The 19,912-nt window shown below is 43.6% G+C and overlaps 2 protein-coding genes across 3 annotated transcripts in view; one reads left to right on the top strand and one right to left on the bottom strand.

Annotated features, from left to right (window-relative positions):
• LAMC2 (laminin subunit gamma 2) overlaps positions 1 to 9,360 on the top strand; it is a 61,550-nt gene extending 52,190 nt beyond the window's left edge. The window contains exons 17-23 of the mRNA XM_002760282.7: positions 47 to 191; positions 1,253 to 1,405; positions 2,385 to 2,499; positions 3,890 to 4,089; positions 4,569 to 4,727; positions 4,821 to 4,920; positions 7,964 to 9,360. Of these exons, the coding sequence (XP_002760328.5) occupies positions 47 to 191; positions 1,253 to 1,405; positions 2,385 to 2,499; positions 3,890 to 4,089; positions 4,569 to 4,727; positions 4,821 to 4,920; positions 7,964 to 8,217 (1,126 nt within the window). The 3' untranslated portion in view covers positions 8,218 to 9,360. The remainder of the gene's footprint in view (positions 1 to 46; positions 192 to 1,252; positions 1,406 to 2,384; positions 2,500 to 3,889; positions 4,090 to 4,568; positions 4,728 to 4,820; positions 4,921 to 7,963) is intronic.
• A 3,434-nt stretch (positions 9,361 to 12,794) lies between these two features.
• The window catches only part of NMNAT2 (nicotinamide nucleotide adenylyltransferase 2), a 171,935-nt gene continuing 164,817 nt past the window's right edge, over positions 12,795 to 19,912 (bottom strand). For both annotated transcript variants that reach the window (XM_002760262.7, XM_008984865.5), the window contains exon 11: positions 12,795 to 17,210. In XM_002760262.7, coding sequence (XP_002760308.2) covers positions 17,108 to 17,210 — 103 coding nt within the window. In that variant the 3' untranslated portion in view covers positions 12,795 to 17,107. The remainder of the gene's footprint in view (positions 17,211 to 19,912) is intronic.

The raw sequence follows: 19,912 nt of genomic DNA on the forward strand, positions 1-19,912 counted from the left end.
CCTCTTTTTATTACCAATCTCTCCTCACCCCACCCCCCAACACTAGATTGGAGAAAACCAAGTCCTTGGCCCAGCAGTTGACAAGGGAGGCCCCTCAAGCGGAAATTGAAGCAGACAGGTCTTATCAGCACAGTCTCCGCCTCCTGGATTTGGTGTCTCAGCTTCAGGGACTCAATGATCAATCCATTCAGGTGAGGGTATCTGGCCTGTGTACTTGATTACAGAAGGAGTGCTATAAATACTTTATTCTCTGGAGGTGCCATAATATTGTTCAATCATTCCACTTTTTCTCCATGTTGACCGTTCCTGTTTTAGAGTGGGAAGAGTATCTAGCCTTCTCATTATTCATATCTCATATACATTGTTCTTAAACCCCAATCCTAGTCTCTGGAAAGGCTTTGTCCCGTATTAAACCTATTACTGGCTAAAAGTTTTATATATGGCCAGGTACAGTGGCTCATGCCTGTAATCCCAGCACTTTGGGAGGCCGAGGCGGGCGGATCACCTAAGGTCAGGAGTTTGAGACCAGCCTGGCCAATATGGTGAAACCCCATCTCTACTAAAAATACAAAAAATTAGCCAGACATGGTGGTAGGTGCCTGTAATCCCAGCTACTCGGGAGGCTGAGGCAGGAGAATTACTTGAACCCTGGAGATGGAGGTTGCAGTGAGCTGAGATAGTGCCATTGCACTCCAGCCTGGGTGACAAGAGCAAAATTCTGCCTCCAAAAAAAAAAGTTTTATATATCTTCCTTAGTTCTAGGGACTGCTGAAACCTGTGGGAAATTATTATAAAGTTTTTTGTTTACACTTCAGTCCAACCTATAGAATCTCTCTATGTACAGCCACTCTGAGATGACTGGTTCTCGAAAGTTTTGCATTGTTTCTGCCATCATTTCCCTTCACAATTCCAAACTTATTAGATTAAGAAGATTTTGTTTACTACCTACAGAAAAAAACTCACAATTCCCATGGATATATGTTCCCATGAATATATAAACTAACATGTAAACATTTAAAAAATAAAAAAGAACAGAGACAAAGCCTGTTTGACATTTGGGGAACCTACTGCCTTACTTTCATTGGGCATATTGGCTAATTTCTGTTAGGTTTTGGGCCTGGATGGCTAGTCACTATTTTCTTGGCTTCTTAAGGTTGTTGCTATTTTCAAACAATGGTGCCAGGTCCTAACAAGGCTGGCATGGCAACTGGTAAGCAGAAAGTCAGACTTCTTGGTTTCTTCGGGCTCACAGGCAGAAGAAGTAAAGAGGATCAAACAAAAAGCTGATTCGCTCTCAAGCCTGGTGACCAGGCATATGGATGTGTTCAAGCGTGCACAAAAGGATCTGGGAAACTGGGAAGAAGAAATACAGCATCTCTTACAGAATGGAAAGAATGGGAGAGAGGTATTCTTTTGTTAATTCATTCGCTCAATAAACATGTATTGACGGCCTACCATATGAATACATATAGCAAGAAGAATAATCAAAAGCTCTCTGACCAGGTGTGGTGGCTTATTCCTGTAATTCCAGCATTTCCAGAGGCTGAGCCAGGAGGATCACTTGAACCCAGGAGTTTGAGGCCAGCATAGGCAACATAGTGAGGTCCCCATCTCTACAAAGAATAAAAAATAAAAAAAATGGCTGGGCGTAGTGACACATGCCTATAGTCCTAGCTACTTGAGAGGCTAAGGCAGGAGGATCACCTGAGCTTAGGAGCTCAAGGCTGCAGTGAGCCATGATTGTGCCACTGTACTCCAGCCTGGGTGACAGAGCAAGACCCTGCTTCTGGAAAAATTAACAATGAAGTCACTGCTTGTGGCAGTGCCGTAATATTGTTCAACCATTCAGCTTTTTCTCCATGTTGACTGTTCCTGTTTTAGAGTGAGAAGAGTATTTAGTCTTCTGATTAACCATTTCCTTGTTCTTTAACCCAAATCCTAGTCTCTGGAAAGAATTTCTCCCATATTAAACCTATTACTGGATAAATGTGCAATGCAGAGATGCAGAGATCTTGGTATGATTAGCTCAGCTCCACCCACTGAGTCAGCCCTCAAACCTAGGAATAGGACCTAGACCTCTTGGGTCTAATTTTCGTCTAATTCAATCTACTATTTGGCTTCAGGAAATATCTAGAGTTAAAAATTTTGATTTATAAAACTATTCCTGTTCCTGATGGTAGACTAGAGTTTGACCGTTCTCTATATGGAATGTGTTGTGGACTTACAAAGTTTGCTCTGTCCCAGATTGTAGAGGGGTTTGCTACAGCACCCCTAGACTCTGCAGTGAATCACAGTGATCTGCTGTCATGAAGAGAAATGTGTCAGAGCGATTTTTCCAGCAGGAATGTATTTCCTCTAATCTTGTTCTGTCTGCCTTTTTACAGAAATCAGATCAGCTGCTTTCCCGTGCCAATCTTGCTAAAAACAGAGCACAAGAAGCACTAAGTATGGGCAATGCCACTTTTTATGAAGTTGAGAGCATCCTTAAAAACCTCAGAGGTTAGTACTTCATGGTTCAGGTCACTCGAGTATTTTAAGGGTATAGCCATGACTGATTTCCTTTGAATTCTCATGTATCTCTCTAAGTGGCAGATATATTGGGATATTAATAGATAGTAAATATCCTTCTAAAGAAAATGTTAATACATTACTATTTAATGTAGTAGTAATAATAAAGCTAGATGTCGGAAGCCTTGAGTTCTGATCTCTGCTGGGCCACCTGACCAGGCCAGACTAGCTGTGTGACCATAGGCAAGTCACGTGACCTTTCGAGAACCTAGTATCTTCCTCTTTAAAGAGACAAGGTTAAACTATGTGATCTCCAAGGTCCCTCATAGATGCAACATACCACTACTGTGCAAACATTTTTCCTTTTTTTTGTAGTCTGGTTGGTTCCAGTATGGAACTGATATTTTTCTTTGCGGTGGTAACAGAGCAACCTTTGTCACTGCATCTAGATCCCAGGAGATTTGGGTTTGTGTCTTGCAGAGACCTAAAATTTCAGACTTCTTCAGTAAAACACAAAAAAGAAACATTTCTAAAATCTTGGAATTTTCTTCATGGAAAGTACCTCTCCCCAATTCTTATCATTGGAGCTTAGGGCTTAAAGCTCTGGCTTGATGCTTTGGGCTTCAAAGATTCTACTTAAATCTGATCCACTCTGCAGTTTTGATACAATTGCAGTGCTGCAGAACTCAGGGCAGGCTGACTGTTGGTTTCTCTAAGCAAAGAAATAATTATAACCCTTCCAATGCATCTTTTAAGATGCTTTCAGGGCCGGGTGCGGTGGCTCACGCCTGTAATCCCAACACTTTGGGAGGCCGAGGCGGGTGGATCACGAGGTCAAGAGATTGAGACCATCCTGGTCAACATGGTGAAACCCCGTCTCTACTAAAAATACAAAAAATTAGCTGGGCCTGGTAGCACGTGCCTGTAATCCCAGCTACTCAGGAGGCTGAGGCAGGAGAATTGCCTGAACCCAGGAGGCGGAGTTTGCGGTGAGCAGAGATCGCGCCATTGCACTCCAGCCTGGGTAACAAGAGCGAAACTCCGTCTCAAAAAAAAAAAAGATGCTTTCTCGGCTGGGCATAGTGACTCATGCCTGTAATCCCAGCATTTCGGGAGGCTGAGGTGGGTAGATCACTTGAGATCAGGAGTTCAAGACCAGCCTGGCCAATATGGTGAAACCCCATCTCTAATAATAATAATAATAATAAAAGATGCTTTCTCTTAAATAAGAAAGTTAATTCCAGCTGCAACTTCCCACACCCTCATCCCCAGTCAGTAATAACACTCTTCCAGGAATTTTTCTTTACAACGTCAGCCTTTTTCACTTATTTGTAAGTTTGCTTTCATCTTCATGGCAGTTTTTTTTATTTCTTCATTTCAGAGTTTGACCTGCAGGTGGAAGGTAGAAAAGCAGAAGCTGAAGAAGCCATGAAGAGACTCTCCTATATCAGCCAGAAGGTTGCAGATGCCAGTGACAAGACCCAGCAAGCAGAAAGAGCCCTGGGGAGTGCTGCTGCTGATGCGCAGAGGGCAAAGAATGGGGCAGGGGAGGCCCTGGAGATTTCCAGTGACATAGAAAAGGTGAAGAGAAATCGACATGTGTGTTGGTGCCAGTAGCACCAAACACAAGGGTGGTATGGAAGGAAGGAGAGCATTGAGCTTATTTGACCCCTAAGGCTCAGAGCCCTGTCGTGGCCCATGGCAGCCCCAGATTAAAAGATTATGGCAGCAAAGATGCATGACAGAGAAGGATGTTCCTTGTCCTCTGGGTTTTCCCAAATGGTTCCTAACTCTGTTCAACATTTGGTGAGCACTGAACTGAGAGGGAAGCAGTGTCTCGGTACTGACCTTCCTAGTCCCTAAAATCATACCCCCAGATTAGCTTGTTTGAGGCAGAACTTGGCAAAGGGTGTGTCCCCAAGTCGGATTCTCTCATTCTTCAACTAACTTACTCCATCAGGGATCAGCTGCAGCTGTATTTTTTCTATGGTTGTCTTTAGGATGTTTTTGTGCCTCACCCCTATCTCTCCTTCCATCCCTGGCTCCTTTTCTTCTCTCAGGAGATTGGGAGTCTGAACTTGGAAGCCAATGTGACAGCAGATGGAGCCTTGGCTATGGAAAAGGGACTGGCCTCTCTAAAGAGTGAGATGAGGGAAGTGGAAGGAGAGCTGGAAAGGAAGGAGCTGGAGTTTGACGCGAATGTGGACGCAGTACAGATGGTGAGTTCCTGTTGCTTTCCACGGGAGATCCCTTTCAATTTGCCACCATGGAAAATATCTTTTCAAGGCTGGTTTGTGCTTATTTGTCCTCAGGTGATTACAGAAGCCCAGAGAGTTGATGCCAGAGCCAAGAAGGCTGGGGTTACAATCCAAGACACGCTCAACACATTGGACGGCCTCCTGCATCTGATGGGTATGTGAAGTACCCACCACCTTCCAGCTCAATGCTCCAGGGCTTTGCTCCAGAGCACTCACTATACCTGTCCTCAGTGAAGGGGGCTCTCAGCTTTCCTTAAAAATGTCAGTAAATGTGCTTTGTTTCCAGGCCCAGATACTTCGGGCAGGTTCCTTACATTTATAGGACCCCATTTTACCATCGTGAAGATGGATCACTGAATACCTATTGCACTTGGGGGTAAAGGTCTGTGGGGCAAAGAACTGCGTGTATGCAACCAACGTCACAGAACACAAGACAGCTTGGGAATCCTGCTAAGGAGTCCGGCCTGGATCCTGAGAAGACAGTGGCCAGTTTTAAGCAGAAGAATAACATTACCACTGTATATTTCAGAAAGATCACTAGGTCAGCCAAGTGGAGGAGAGTTTGAAGGGGGGTTAGACAGAAGGCAGGTTGAGGCCACTTAGGATATTGTTGAAATAATTGAGGAGAGAAATGACAGGAGCCTGCTCTAAGGCAGTAGAGTGGTGGCTGGAAAGACGTGAAGGAAGAGTCTCCCAGTCTGTGAAGTCTAGGATCACTTGCCAGCTGGTTGCGGTGGCTCACACTTGTAATCCTAGCACTTTGGGAGGCTGAAGTGGGTGGATCACCGAGGTCAGGAGTTCAAAACCAGCCTGGCCAACATGGTGAAACCCTGTCTCTATTAAAAATACAAAACTTAGCCAGGCGTGGTGGTGGGCGCCTGTAATCCCAGCTACTCTGAAGGCTGAGGCAGGAGAATCACTTGAACCCAGTGGGCGGAGGTTGCAGTGAGCTGAGATCACACCATTGCACTCCAGCCTGGGCACCAGAGTGAGACTCTGTTTCAAAAAAAGAAATAAAAAAGATTCGCTTGCGATTCTACTATTTGTTCCTCCCCAGACCAATGTTATACCTTGATGTAACCAGTAAGATAAAGGAACTGTGTTAAATAACCCAGAAGAAATGTGACGATTGTAGGCCCATAAAATAATTTTAGGAAGATCTGATGGCAGAAAATCAGGTTTCCCTACAGGATCACTCCAAAAAGAAAACTGATTTTGGTTAAACTTCTGGAGTTAGATAGAGCTGACATCAAACCTTCATTTGGACTATTTATCAAGCTTGGACTGCAGCAGATGTGGAACTAGGGATTTGGTCATAGATTCTAATGATATTCGGGAAAAGGCTTGGCTCTGCTATTCCAGTTCAGTCGAACAACTTTAAAACTGGATTTTTCTGTGGGTGTCATCAATACCCCGAGAGGCCAATATCATCTGTGCTGTATAGTCCTGGGTCTGCTTTGCGATCCAATGAGCCCAAAAAAAGTAAAATGCCCTCAAAGGATTGAGAAAAAAAGGAAATAAAGAACAAAAAACAAAAACCTCCCCAGTTGAAACTTTAGCAGCATTGTTTAGTGTTCTGAAAAAAGTTAATGACACTAATGAGCCCTTCAAAGAGAATACGAGAGTAGGGAGAGTGGGGTAGAGGGTGCTGTTAAACATGTACTGAGCGTCAGGTGCCACGCCAGATGTCTTCATACATAATATGAAATATCGTTTGTCCTGTAAAAGTCCTCTACTGTGGGTGTTATCATTCTTATTATTTTATTTCATGAAGGACTGAACTGAGGCTCAGATGTTAATAACGTCCCACAGGTTACATAGTAAATTGTAGAGGCAGGATCCAGACTGAGATCCTTTTGCCTCCAATGCTTGTGCTCTTTTCTAGTAACTCATGCCACCTTCCCATAGACAAGGTTATTTTGTTCCCAAGCTTACTTTGCTTCCTCTGCATGTCATAAAATCCTAAATGCTTAAATTCTCCCTGACCCCACGTGAAAGACAGATCCATTTGGATCAACAGTTTCGTTACAGTGTTGTTTCTACTCTGTGTGCTCTGTTGAGTCCTGGAGCTCAAGAGATTAATTGTTGTAGTTTCTTAATTAATAAACTCATGCCGTCAAATACTATCACTTCAGCTCAGATATGTGAGGTAACTTGACCTTGTGTTTGAGTTGACCAAGGGCCACTCAAACCTATTTGAACGAAATGGGTCTGGCCAGGTGCCCTTGATACTGACACTTATTTTATTTTATTTATTTATTTTTTTGAGACAGAGTTTCGCTCGTTACCCAGGCTGGAGTACAATGGCTCAATTTTGGCTCACCACAACCTCTGCCTCCTGGGTTCAGGCAATTCTCCTGCCTCAGCCTCCTGAGTAGCTGAGATTACAGGCACGCGCCACCATGCCCAGCTAATTTTTTTGTATTTTTAGTAGAGACGGGGTTTCACCATGTTGACCAGGATGGTCTCAATCTCTTGACCTCGTGATCCACCCGCCTCGGCCTCCCAAAGTGCTGGGATTACAGGCGTGAGCCACCACACCGGGCCGATACTGACATTAATTTTAGATTGTCTATGGGTAAATCACACCTGAACAAGTGTGATTACCTTTTATATTGGAAATAAAATAATATCTAGCTAGATTACCACTGTTTCAGGCTGGAACAATGTCTGACATTAATTTTTAGCAGCTGGAATCCATTCCCCAAATGGCAAAGCACACCTTGGCCTCTACAACCCTGAAACTCAGCCAGTTTCTAAAGGTCTTCTAATAGAAAACAGTGAGATATTTCTTAAGGGTGGTTCGGAAAGCATAATTTGGAGTTGATTCTAATCCTAGCAGTGACCTATGTTAGGCAAACACCTTGGATAGTGTTCAGTCCCCAACGACCTTCAGTCTTCTTCTTTTTTTTTTTTTCAGAGCATAAACTATTGACCCTAACACGAAAGGAAAACTCTAGACATCATGTTACTGAATTAGAGAGCTCAGAGTCTTGAACAGTGTTGTTCATAGCCCAGTAACTAGGCTAGCTCTTTCAGAACTCTTTCTCGATTATTTCTAATTCAAAATGAGCTTTTAAAATTCACGGCATACTATTTGCTTTAGGCAAGTGGAAACAGGGATTAGTTATGAGTATAGAAGGGGACACGTGTTCACAGCTTTTTTGTGTTAACTCCTGTCTCATTCCCTGAAATAGACCAGCCTGCCAGTGTAGATGAAAAGGGGTTGTTCTTATTGGAGCAGAAGCTTTCCCGAGCCAAGACCCAGATCAACAGCCAACTGCGGCCCATGATGTCAGAGCTGGAAGAGAGGGCACGCCGGCAGAGGGGACACCTCCATTTGCTGGAGACAAGCATAGATGGGATTCTGGCTGATGTGAAGAACTTGGAGAACATTAGGGACAACCTGCCCCCAGGCTGCTACAATACCCAGGCTCTTGAGCAACAGTGAAGCTGCCATAGAGATTTCTCAACTGAGGCTCTTGGGATACAGATCTCAGGGCTCAGGAGCCATGTCATGTGGGTGGGTGGGGACATTTGAACATGTTTAATGGATATGCTCAGGTCAACTGACCTGACCCCATCCCTGAACCTGTGGCCAGGTGGTTGTCTTATTGCACCAATATGATACTCCTTACTTCCTGTTGTTGGGCAGTGAGGCAGATAACACTGCGTGTGAGACTGACCAAGGATCTGCACCCCAAAGAATAGACTGGATGGAAGGAAACTGCACAGGCAGATGTTTGCCTCAGAATGGTTATAAATGGAGTCCTGGAATTTGGACATGTACTGTTGGGTTACAGGCAATTTATTCTTGAAGTAATGTGACTAAAGGAAAAAACTTTGACTTTGCCCAGGCATAAAATTCTTCCTGATGTCAGAACAGAGTGCAACCCAGTCACGCTGTGGCCAGTCAAATACTTTTGCCTCATATTGTCCACTGCAAGCTTCTTGGTGATCAGAGTTCCTCCTACTTACCACCAGCATGTGAACACGTTCTCCACTTTCAAGCTGGAAGATGTGAGCAGCGTTGGAGTGAGGACCTATACGGCAGGCCCATTTCAAGCAATGGTGCCTGCCACCTTCAAGTTCTGGACCTGGGCATGATATCCATTCTCCTAATGATGCCTTCGCAACTTAGAGATTGCATTTTTATTAAAGCATTTCAAAAGCAAAGCAAATATTGGGAAGACATTTACTTTTTTTGGTTTCAAAGTGATAGAAAAGTGTGTCCTGTGCATTGAAAGAGGTAAAATTCTCTAGATGTATTAGTCCTAATTCAATCCTACTTTTCAAACACCAAAAATGATAGGCATCAATGTATTTTATTGTATTTTCTCAATCTCCCCTCTCTTCCCTCTACCCATAACAGAGAACCCTCCTACTCACACTTCAACTGAGTTACATCCATCCCTCCATTCATCCTTCCATCCATCCTTCCATCCTCCATCCATCCTTCCAACATATATTTATTGAGTAACTACTATCTGCCAGGGGTGGGTGGCACAGCGTTGACACAGTCTCTACCCTCATAGAGTTAATTGTCTAGTGAGGAAGACAAGCATTTTTTAAAAATAAATTTAAACTTACAAACCTTGTTTGTCACAGTAGTGTTTATTGCAATAACGGCTTGGTTTGCAACCTCTTTGCTCAACAGAACATATGTTACAAGACCCTCCCACGGGGGCACTTGAGTTCTGGCAAAGCTGAGAGAGCTCTGGGTTGTGCACATTTCTTTGCATTCCAGCTGTCACTCTGGAACTACAACTGATTGCAACAGACTATTGAGTCATGATAACACCAATGGGAATTGCTGGAGAAACCAGAGGTTCTTCCACCTCAGCTGGGAAGACTGTGGTGCTGCCTTGCTTCTGTATTTCCTTGGATTTTCCTGAATATGCTTTTAAATAAAGAACAATTGTTAGATGCCTGGGGTCAGTTTCTGATTTACTGACTCTAAGCCTATGATGGAAGTACCAAAGCAATAGAAAGGATAATACCACAGAAATGGCAATAGGTCCTAGAGTTAGCATCTTCATTTCCTACTTCTGAGCATCTTACTTTGCCCTTTCCAACCATAGAGATTGATGATGCTGTCAATGGGATTTTATGAGGTTTAACTGATGCTGTCTCCTAAGCATAAAGATTTATTTCTAGAACAATTGTAGCTGGGTGGTGGTGGGGGGGGTATAATTAACATTCCTATCTCTTTCATCAGTTATAAAATGAAAGTAAAATTAATAGTTTGTGGTGCATATGTCATGCTTTTTAAGAAGTTAAAATGTACTAAATTAAGATCTTGAATTGGCCCTCTACCCAAGTGGCTGAGGAATTCTGCTTCTGTCCACACTGACCCCCAAATTCTGATCACTTTGCTTTACCTTCCATGAAAATGAATTTGTAATCCTGTCTTGGCATACCCAATTACACATTCAACAGATCTCTTGCTGTAATTAATGGCCAGTGCCCAGAAAATGTATATATATAAATTAGGATTTGCTGCTATGTGACAAAGACATAAAAATATGAAATAAACACAATAGACTTTCTTTATCCCATAATAGATTGGGTGGGTAACAGGATGGCAGGTGGCCCTCTGCAGTCATTTCAGAGGCCCTGCCATTTACAACATGTGACTTCTAAAGTTGCCTGGGGGATGGAGGGTTGTGGCCATTCCAGCTGGTTGTCACCGGCTGATGGAAAGGGACAAGAACGTGGAGGAAGGAGACACATAGGAAGGCCAGACTTTGAAGGGCCTCATATGCCATCATCCAAAACCCAGCGCAACGATCACATCTACCATGCAAAGGGGTCTAGAAGATGTAGTCCCATGTTAGGAAGCCACTTCTCAGTGACAATTCTACATTATGAAAGGAGAAAATGCATTGTCAGTGATTGACTGTCTTGTCCAAGTGTAAGATTAGACAGTACATGATCTGGGAAACTTGGTGAGGGATCCCATTAGTTAATAACCGTGGTATGTGCAATCAATCATAAAAGGATTCCTCAATTGGATAGATTGTTTAAAAAGTCCTAAGACTGTCTTCCCTGACAAATGGGAGATGATACCTGAGTACAGATAGAAATAGAAGAATGACTTACGAGACACTCCTTGGTGTAGAAATAATTCTCTCTTTTCTGAGGACCGGAAAAGTTATCTCTAAGAAGAGAGAAGGGGATGTGGCTTCCCCAGGCCTTAGCCTCATGTTGTCAGTCCTTGAGCTGACCCTGCCAAATAAGGAAGCTTTCCTTCTGATTTCTTTTCAATATTAGTAGTTCATAGCAAAGCTTTTTTGTACTTCTATTCTGAGAGTTTATGGTTAATCATGCTGTTGGTAGGCTATTACATACATCATCCTCTGCTTTAACTCTTAGGGACTTCTGTTTGGAGAGGGGTAGAAATGAAACTACCCATAGACTATAACTTCTTAGCAGATGTATTTCTGGTCTTCTCTGATGATGTGGTTTCTTGTCAGTACTCTCTAGCACTTCTCTCAGCCTCTTAGCAGGCTGGAGAAAAGGATAAGAAGACACTCAGTAATAATATTCAACGTTTTGAACAAGTCTCAAGGACCAGGAATATGTTTATCATGTCTTCTTTTAATGTTTTGCATGGTGATGGAAATGTTATGGATTCTTGCTGTGAACCACATAGATTAGAATTTTTCTGTCCTTTCTTTGTACTATTGGCTACATGGCACTTTCTAGGAAATCCAAAGATCTAAAGCTTACATATAGGTCATAAGGGAAGAAATGTGTATGTGCACATATGTTAATTTAGTATATATATTTTAAAGTTAGCAAATTAAACCAGCGTTTATATTTCATTTTAAATCAGCTCTTGGCTAGGTGCAGTGGCCCAATGCCTGTAATCTCAGCACTTTGGGAGGCCAAGGCAGGCGGATCACCTGAGGTCAAGAGTTTGAGACCAACCTGGCCAACATGATGAAACCCCGTCTCTACTAAAAATACAAAAATTAGCTGGGCATGGTGGCAGGCACCTGTAATTTCAGCTACTCTGGAGGCTGAGGCAGAAGAGTCACTCGAACCCATGAGGCAGAGGTTGCAGAGAGCTTAGATTGTGCCATTGCACTGCACCCTGGGCAACAAGAGTGAAACTCTGTTTCAAAAAAAAAAACAAACCAAAAAAAAACCCAGCAAACAAAAAACAAATAAATGAGCGCTCATGATTATGTACTCAGGACAAGGGAAGAAAAGCAGTGTTTGGCTTTGTGAACAAAATAGCAAATGTAAACACAAGTGATAATTTACAGGCATATCAAGTATGATCATGTGCCATGAAACCCACGTGGATGTACACAAAGCTGCCACATCTCAATTTTAAGCAAATATATATATGAAAAAAATACTAAGAACTCCAAGAACTGAATGATTCATTTAAAAAATGAATCTAACCAACAGCTAATCCTTCAATGAGCTGGCCTAACAGGGAATTACTGTCTCACCTTCTGAATCATATCTGATAATTAGCTAATGGCAGTCACCATTCACACCTAACCCGATACACGTTGTGTGATATGACTGAAAGTGAAATAACTAATAATGACAGCAGGATTGAACAGTTAACAAACGATTCACTTCTGCTTGTTTTCATTGCCAAAGAAAATTGCGAGTTTAACAATTCTGTTTCAGTTAAGATCTTTCATGCTAAAAACTTGTTCAAGTTTTTACTTTTCACAGATATAATTTTGTTTCATAAAGTACGAATTTCATTAAGGAGCCAAAGTTAACCAACACTGGACTATGCAAATTAGTCAAGATCTAAGATTTAATTTTTTTATAATGAAGGAGACAAGTTTACAAAATTGCTAATTATTCTTCCCTTTATCATCCTTGGGTGCGGCTACATATACTTTTATATTACACATGTGGCACGGGCTGAATGAGGCAGGAAACCGCTTGTTCTAAGCACATGTTACAACTGTTGTGTCCTGCCAAGTAAGATTATGAAGAAAAAGTGATTAATGCTGCAAACCACAGAGAAGGTTCTAGACCAAGACACAGGAGTCTAGTAGCATTGTCTTATTTATTAACATAATTGAAACATTTTGCATAAAACTCTTGCCCATGACTATTCTAGCAACAAAATTTTACTCAAAATATTTCACTGTGAAATGGTATTGCAACTTGAATATCATTTTTTATTAATGAATTGATTTCCATAAAGCAAATCTTACTCTTAAAATGGCAGATTATGTGTTCAAAAAGTGATTCAAAAAAAGCTTCCCCCTCCCCATGCCAACCCTCCAGACCATGTGGATCCAGCTGAATCCTCAGCCCCAGGACTAGACTAAGATGGAGGGAAAGAGCCGTTAACTCATTCCTAACCAGAACAGGCTAATAGGACACTCCAAACTCACGCTACAAAGAGACCACATGAAGAGGCGAGTGTACAGGGCAGCTATAAGAAGGTGAAGACTGGATGAGTTTGGCAGAGCATATTCATCGCCATTACTACAGTGCTATTCCTAAGGTGTCCTAATTGTATGAGCTACAAAATCGGTCCCTGTTTCCATTCTTCCCATCCCACCTGTTGGCCCTCCTGCAGTAGGTAGCCTTGGGAGAGATCCTGAGCTTTGCATATTCTATTGTTTTATTTTTGCATTACTGTTTGGATGAGTAAAATGTAATAACATGCTTCTCTCTCTTAGTCCCCTAAAAGTGTGCGTGTGTGTGTGTGTGTGTGTGTGTGTGTGTGTGTGTGTGAAAGAGAGAGAGAGTTTGGGGAGAGTAGGTTTGGGCTGCTAAAGTACAAGTTGTTTCTCCCTGTAATTCTCTCCCTTTTGCTGTACTTCAGTTATTGAGTCTCACTTTCTACTTAATTTGAACAGCAAGTTCTTTAATTCTTTCTGAGAAGCTGGAGCTTGAAACTAGAGAACACTGTTGAAAGGCTGGCCAAGCTGAGACAGGAAGAACGGCGTCTCTAGAAGCTCCAGCTTTGGGTTTCAGGCACTTCAGTAAGAGACTTTTCCCCGCTGTTCCTATGTACATTCAAGAAAAATGAAAGCAAGAAGGCTCTAGAGGCTACCCGGGGTTGGGGGTGTGTGACTGAGGTACCCACTAGCAGCACAGCCCTCCCAGAGGACCATTCCTTAAGGACAGTCATTGACAAAAAGGGTTTTCCTACTGCCTGTTCTTACATCAGCCACTTTAAGAAAAATGGGAGGGACACTTTGCTGGTAGGCAGGAAACAAAGCTCCAGACCCCTCTGGACACAACTGTTCCAGTTCATGCCTTTCACACAACCTCTGAGCCATGCTAGTGTTGGATTGGGCTTTACAGGAAGGAGCAGGACCCCAGAGGCGAAGTCAGGGCCCAGAGGCTATCCTGTTGGCACGTGGGGCACCACTTCAGACTCCAAATCATCTTTCTGGTATTGGCTGTGGCTGGGTCACGGTCACAACGTCCTGTTCTGGATTCAGTTGTACTCTGACCTTTTCCCAGCAAATGAAGAGTAGGGTGGAGTGGGGAATGGATGATTCTACCCAAAAAAAGATTCACTTTCTTTTTATATTAAATAGGAAACCTGTTTTCAGTACAGCGCCTGTCATCCCCAAAGATAAGATCTGCCCCACTTCACTCCTAGAAATCTACTTCTATGGCACCTGTTCTTTGTCTTGATTCATCTCACCTTCCCTCTCCACTCGCACATGCCTTCCAACCGCACGCTAAGAGTGCAGAGTGTAGGCCAAATGCGGATTGACCAGAGCTTAGTAACAGAGTGGACCAAAGAAATAAAATTAATCAAGCCTTCCTCAGGTCTGCGTCTGCTCATGTGGATCCTCATAAATTCCATCCATAACTCCAGGTCCTTAAACAAGCCATGTTTCCCCAGGAAATTCAGGCTCCTGTTTTCCTTTGTTTCATTTCCTGGCTTATGACTGTTCTGCCTGGACAAAGGCTCTTCCATCTTTCTTTCTTCAGCAATAGCATCATCCTGAGCACTCTCTGGGTCTTCCTTCACCTTCCACAAAGCAATTCTTTCTTGGATTCATGGAATCAGTTTCTGGGATTTCCTTCAAGTTGTTGAGATCTCTTTATTTCTAAAGGAAACCTAGCAGTGGCCTTCCTTACCGTCACACCCTCCCCTGGGACTGGCATTACCAGCCTAAGTGTGGGGAGCACCTGGGACAGACATAATTTAAGAGAAAGATGCCAGGATAAGGCTTGGGAAGTGTAGAAATCACATGGGCACCTGGTCAGCAACATGAGGAAATGGAGGGTGTGTTATGACAGCCTAGGGGTCAGGGAAACAATATCCTCTTGTCAGGCCCTATACCTGCTGGCTGACCTGGACCAGCCATTTAATCCCATGGGCCTCTGCTCCCTCACCTTTTAAAGGAAAGTGTTGGATCAACTGAACTCTCAAGTTTTTTTTCAGTTTATTATTTCATGATCCCTAGTCAAACACTGAGACCCAAAAATAGGATTTTCCTTCCTTCCTCTGAAGATTATTTCAAAAAATCCAAGGGGAATAACAGACCCTTTGGATGCTGCTCTATCATGTTCTTCTATTAAATCAAGTTCCTTTTCCTGCAATTGAAGGATGTTGCAGATGTGAAATGTGTGGTAAAGATCATTGTCTTTGCTTTCAGATCTCACCTGGCCCCTCCTGGCCATAGCTGGTACTCGATTTTGATAAAAGTATCCTAACACTCAGGGACTATTTCTCAAAGGCAGAAACCCAAGAGCCAGAGACTGGATGAGAGACACAAAGCACAAGAGAGCAATTTCCTTATGGCTCTCAGGACACGCACGAGACGCTAACAACCTGGCGAAACTGTCTGCAGGAGCAGAAAGGAAGGTAGAAAATTCGGGGAAAAAGGAGTGAAACAATTTAGTGGCTCCTGACCCCTCCCAGATATCCCTTCAGGGAACCCACTCCTCTGTTAGGGAGATTTTCTCAGACAGTTCCTGCAGCTTCTGGGCTCTGCAGGGGCTAGAACCAACCACAGAAACAAGGCTAAGGCACTGCTTCTCAAGAATGAGCTGACCCCAGGCACTGTCTGAGTTACCTCAGCTGGAGAGGGTGAAAATCATCAGTTACCATCAGGGCAACAAATTGCTTTGTCTTTGGTCATCCGGGACTTACAAGATGAAAGATACTTTTCCCAGCCCAACGGATAATAAATAATTCCAATTAGCAAAGACCTCCAGGGTTGAGTGGACTCCTAGTATTTTTTTTAAAGACATGACTGTGTGATCTGGATCAGGTCCTGCCTATGTGATTCTTCTCAGACGCAGGAATGTGTCTAAGCATGGCCTCCAATGGTCCCTTGGAAATCCCCGGCTGGTAGGGAACTCGCACTGTGCCATCAAAAGTAAACGAACAGATGCCACCAGGAAATGAGGATGGACTGGCTGTGTGTAATCATAGCTCAAAGCATCAGGAAAATGGTCCTTTGAAACTAAGGAAATAGATTCAAATTTTTCTGAGAAAACCCAGATTTGCCTCCCAGGTTTCAGAACCTGAAAATCTCAATCTTGATCAAAAGTTGCTGCTGCTGCTACTGCTGTGTGTGTGTGCATGTGTGCGTGCGTGTGTGCACGCGCGTGAGCATGTGCGTGCGTGTGTGTGTGTGTGGTGCTGGAGAAGTGGAGGTTGCTTGGCCTTCTCTACTGGGTGTGGCCCTGATGCACTCACTGAGTGCTGAGGCTGGCTATAGTGTCCTATCAGAGGGGAAGTAATACCACAGGAACACATCAAGACTACAAACATAAAGAACCATGGACTGATTTCATCTGAGTTCTACAAGGAGTGAACAAAGAAAAATAAAGAAAAGAAAGAAAAGAAAAATAGCCCTTTGTAGTAAAGGGCATGCTGGGAAGGCGAGAGCCAGAGCTGCCTCCCCAGAGCATGCTGGGAGGATGGGCACCAGAGCCGCCTCCCCAGAGCATGCTGGGAGACGGACACCAGAGCCGCCTCCCCAGAGCATGCTGGGAGGATGGGCACGAGAGCCGCCTCCCCAGAGCATGCTGGGAGGATGGGCACCAGAGCCGCCTCCCTAGAGCATGCTGGGAGACGGACACCAGTACATCTCCAAGGACTGCACTTCCCCCGACTCCCACCCCATTCCCTCACCCACCCCCAACCCGGAGACTAGAGGAAAGTCTGTCCAAAGATGACTGTGGAATAGGGAATGCCATGGTTCTCTGCAGGTCCCCACACTATGGGGGGTTAAGTCAGCAAGTAGGGGAAACAGTCAAGACGAGGAGATGGAGAAACAGAGAGGCAGGAGAGAAACGGGGCTGACAGAAATGGAGGGGCCACTGTGTTGGCGGAGGACGAGGGGAACGGGGAGCCGAGCGCTGTGTAGCTGCTAGCCGGAGGCATTGATGTACAGCTGGCTTTTGAGGATGTAGTCGATGACCGGCTGGGACAGGTAATCCACAACATGGCCATCCCCATGCTGCAGGGCCAGCCTGCACAAGAAGAGACGACAATCAGATGGACATCCACACCCAAAGAAAGCCAGGAGGACTGGCCTGACCCCTGTCTCTCCAACCCCCCATTTCTAGCCTTTGCTCAGGTTGAGTAAATGGTTCTGTATTAGGAAAAGCCCTCTTGCCTCCACAACTCCTTCCCCACTTTGGTGATGCCCTTTGTCGTGGTTCTGCCACTTCCTAGGTGACAGGCCTTGGGCAAGTTATTTAAGGCCCTCTGTTCTTCAGCTTTTTTCCTGTAAAATGAGGGTAATATCTGGGCCACTCTCATTTCGTTATTCAAAGGATTAAATAAGTCATTATGCAAAGCACTTAGAAGAGCACCAGACACAGAGTGGGCATCTAATGTATTTACTATTCTTTTTTGTCAAATAAATTGTACTGTGTATATTTAAGTCATGCAGTCTGATGTTGTAAGATACATGTATATTATATACATCGTATAATATAGTATGTGTTATATATTTACTATATTTTTAATAACTTATATATTATACTATATTATTTATATAGTAGGGTTAATATTTATATAACAGTATTACTATGTTATTTATGTAATATAGTTTAATATAGTAGAACTACATTAATATATAAACTAATATTAATATATCCATCTTCTCACTCAGATACCTATTTGTTCTTCTTGTGGTGAGAATAATCTACTAATTTAGCAAAAATCCTAAATGCAATACAGTATTATTAGCTATCATGTCACACATTAGCTCTTTCAACTTGTCCTACATTTTTGCTACTTTGTATCCTTTGAGCTATATCTCCCCATTTTCTGCCCTCCACACTTGACCCTGGTAATCACTGTTTTGTTCTCTATTTAAGATTCCACATGTAAGTGACATCATGCAATATTTTTCTTTCTGAGTCTAGCTTATATCACTTGGCAGAATGTCTTCCAGGTCCAGCCAAGTTGTGGCAGGATCTCCTTTTTTAAGGGTGAATAATATTCCTGTGTGTGTGTGTGTGTCCACTGCATTTTCCTTATTCATCCATTGATGGACATCTAGGTTGTTTCCATATCTTGGCTACTGTGAATAATGCTACAATGAACTTGGAAATGCAGATATCTTTACAAGGTAGTGATTTCATTTCCTTTGGGTATATACCCAGAAGAGGGATTGCTGGGTCATATGGCAGTTTCATTTTTAATCTCTTTGGGAACCTCTATACTGTTTTCTGTAATGGTCATACCAATTTACATTCCCACCAACAGTGTACTAGCGTTCCCTTTCTCCACACTCTCATCAACATTTTTATCTCTTGTCCTTTGAGACGGAGTTTTGGTCTTGTTACCCAGGCTGGAGTGCAATGGCGTGATCTCAGCTCACCGCAACCTCTGCCTCCTGGGTTCAGGCAATTCTCCTGCCTCAGCCTCCTGAGTAGCTGGGATTACAGGCACGCGCCACCATGCCCAGCTGATTTTTTTGTATTTTTAATACAAAATACGGGGTTTCACCGTGTTGACCAGGATGGTCTCCATCTCTTGACCTCGTGATTCACCCGCCCCAGCCTCCCAAAGGGCTGGGATTACAGGCTTGAGCCACTGCGCCCGGTCCTTTTGATAATAGCTATTCTAACAGGTGTGAGGTAGAATCTCACAGTGGTTTTAAATTGTATTTCCCTGGTGATTCGTGATGTTGAGCATCTTTTCATGCACGTGTTAGCAACTTTTATGTCATCTCTGGAGAGATCTACTCAAGTCTGGTGTATGTGTGTTTTTTTTTTTTTTTGGTTTTTGTTTTGAAAGACAGTCTCACTCTGTTGCCGAGGCTTGAGTACAGTGTGCAATCGTGGCTCACTGCAGCCTCAAACTCCTAGGCTCAAGCAATCCTCCTGCCTCAGCCTCTCAAGCAGCTAGGACATCAGGTATGTGCTACTATGCCTGGTTAATTTTTTTTTTTTGGCGGGGGCAGAGGGGTGTTAGAGGTACAAACAGGGTCTCACTATGTCTGTAACTCCTGGCCTCAAGCAATCCTTCCACCTCAGCCTCCTAGTGTGCTGGGATTATAGGTATAAGCCATCACACCCTTCCCCTTTGCCCAATTTTTAATTGAGTAATATGTTTTCTTGATATTGAGTTGTGTAAGATTTTTTGTATAAATCTTGGATATTAATCCCTATCTAATATATGATTTGAAAATATTTTTTCTCAATCCATAGGTTGCCTTTTCACTTTGTTGATTGTTTCCTTTGCTGTAGAGAAGCTTTTTAGTTTGAAGTCTCCCTCCCTCCCTCCCTCCCTCCCTCCCTCCCTCCCTCCCTCCCTCTCTCTTTCCTCCCTCCCCTCCCCTCCCCTCCCCTCCCTTCGCCTCCCCTTCCCTTCCCTTCTTCCCTTCTCTTCCCTTTTCCCTTCCCTTTTTCCTTCCCTTTTTTCCCTTCCCTTTTTTCCCTTTCCCTTTTTTCCCCTTCCCCTTTTTCCCTTTCCTTCTTTTCCCTTCCCTTTTTTCCCTTCCCTTCCCTCCCCCTCCCCTCCCCTCCCCCTCCCCTCCCCTCCCCCTCCCCTCCCCTCCCCTCCCCTCCCCCTCCCCTCCCCTCCCCTCCCCTTCCCTTCCTTCCCTTCCCTTCCCTTCCCTTCTTCCCTTCATAGCCTGTGCTTTTGGTGTGACATCCAAGAAATAATTGCCAAGATCAATCTCAAGGAGATTTTCCCCTATTTTTTCTTCTGGGAG

The sequence above is a fragment of the Callithrix jacchus genome, chromosome 18 (genome assembly GCF_049354715.1).
Source record: "Callithrix jacchus isolate 240 chromosome 18, calJac240_pri, whole genome shotgun sequence".
Taxonomy (NCBI): Eukaryota; Metazoa; Chordata; class Mammalia; order Primates; family Cebidae; genus Callithrix; species Callithrix jacchus.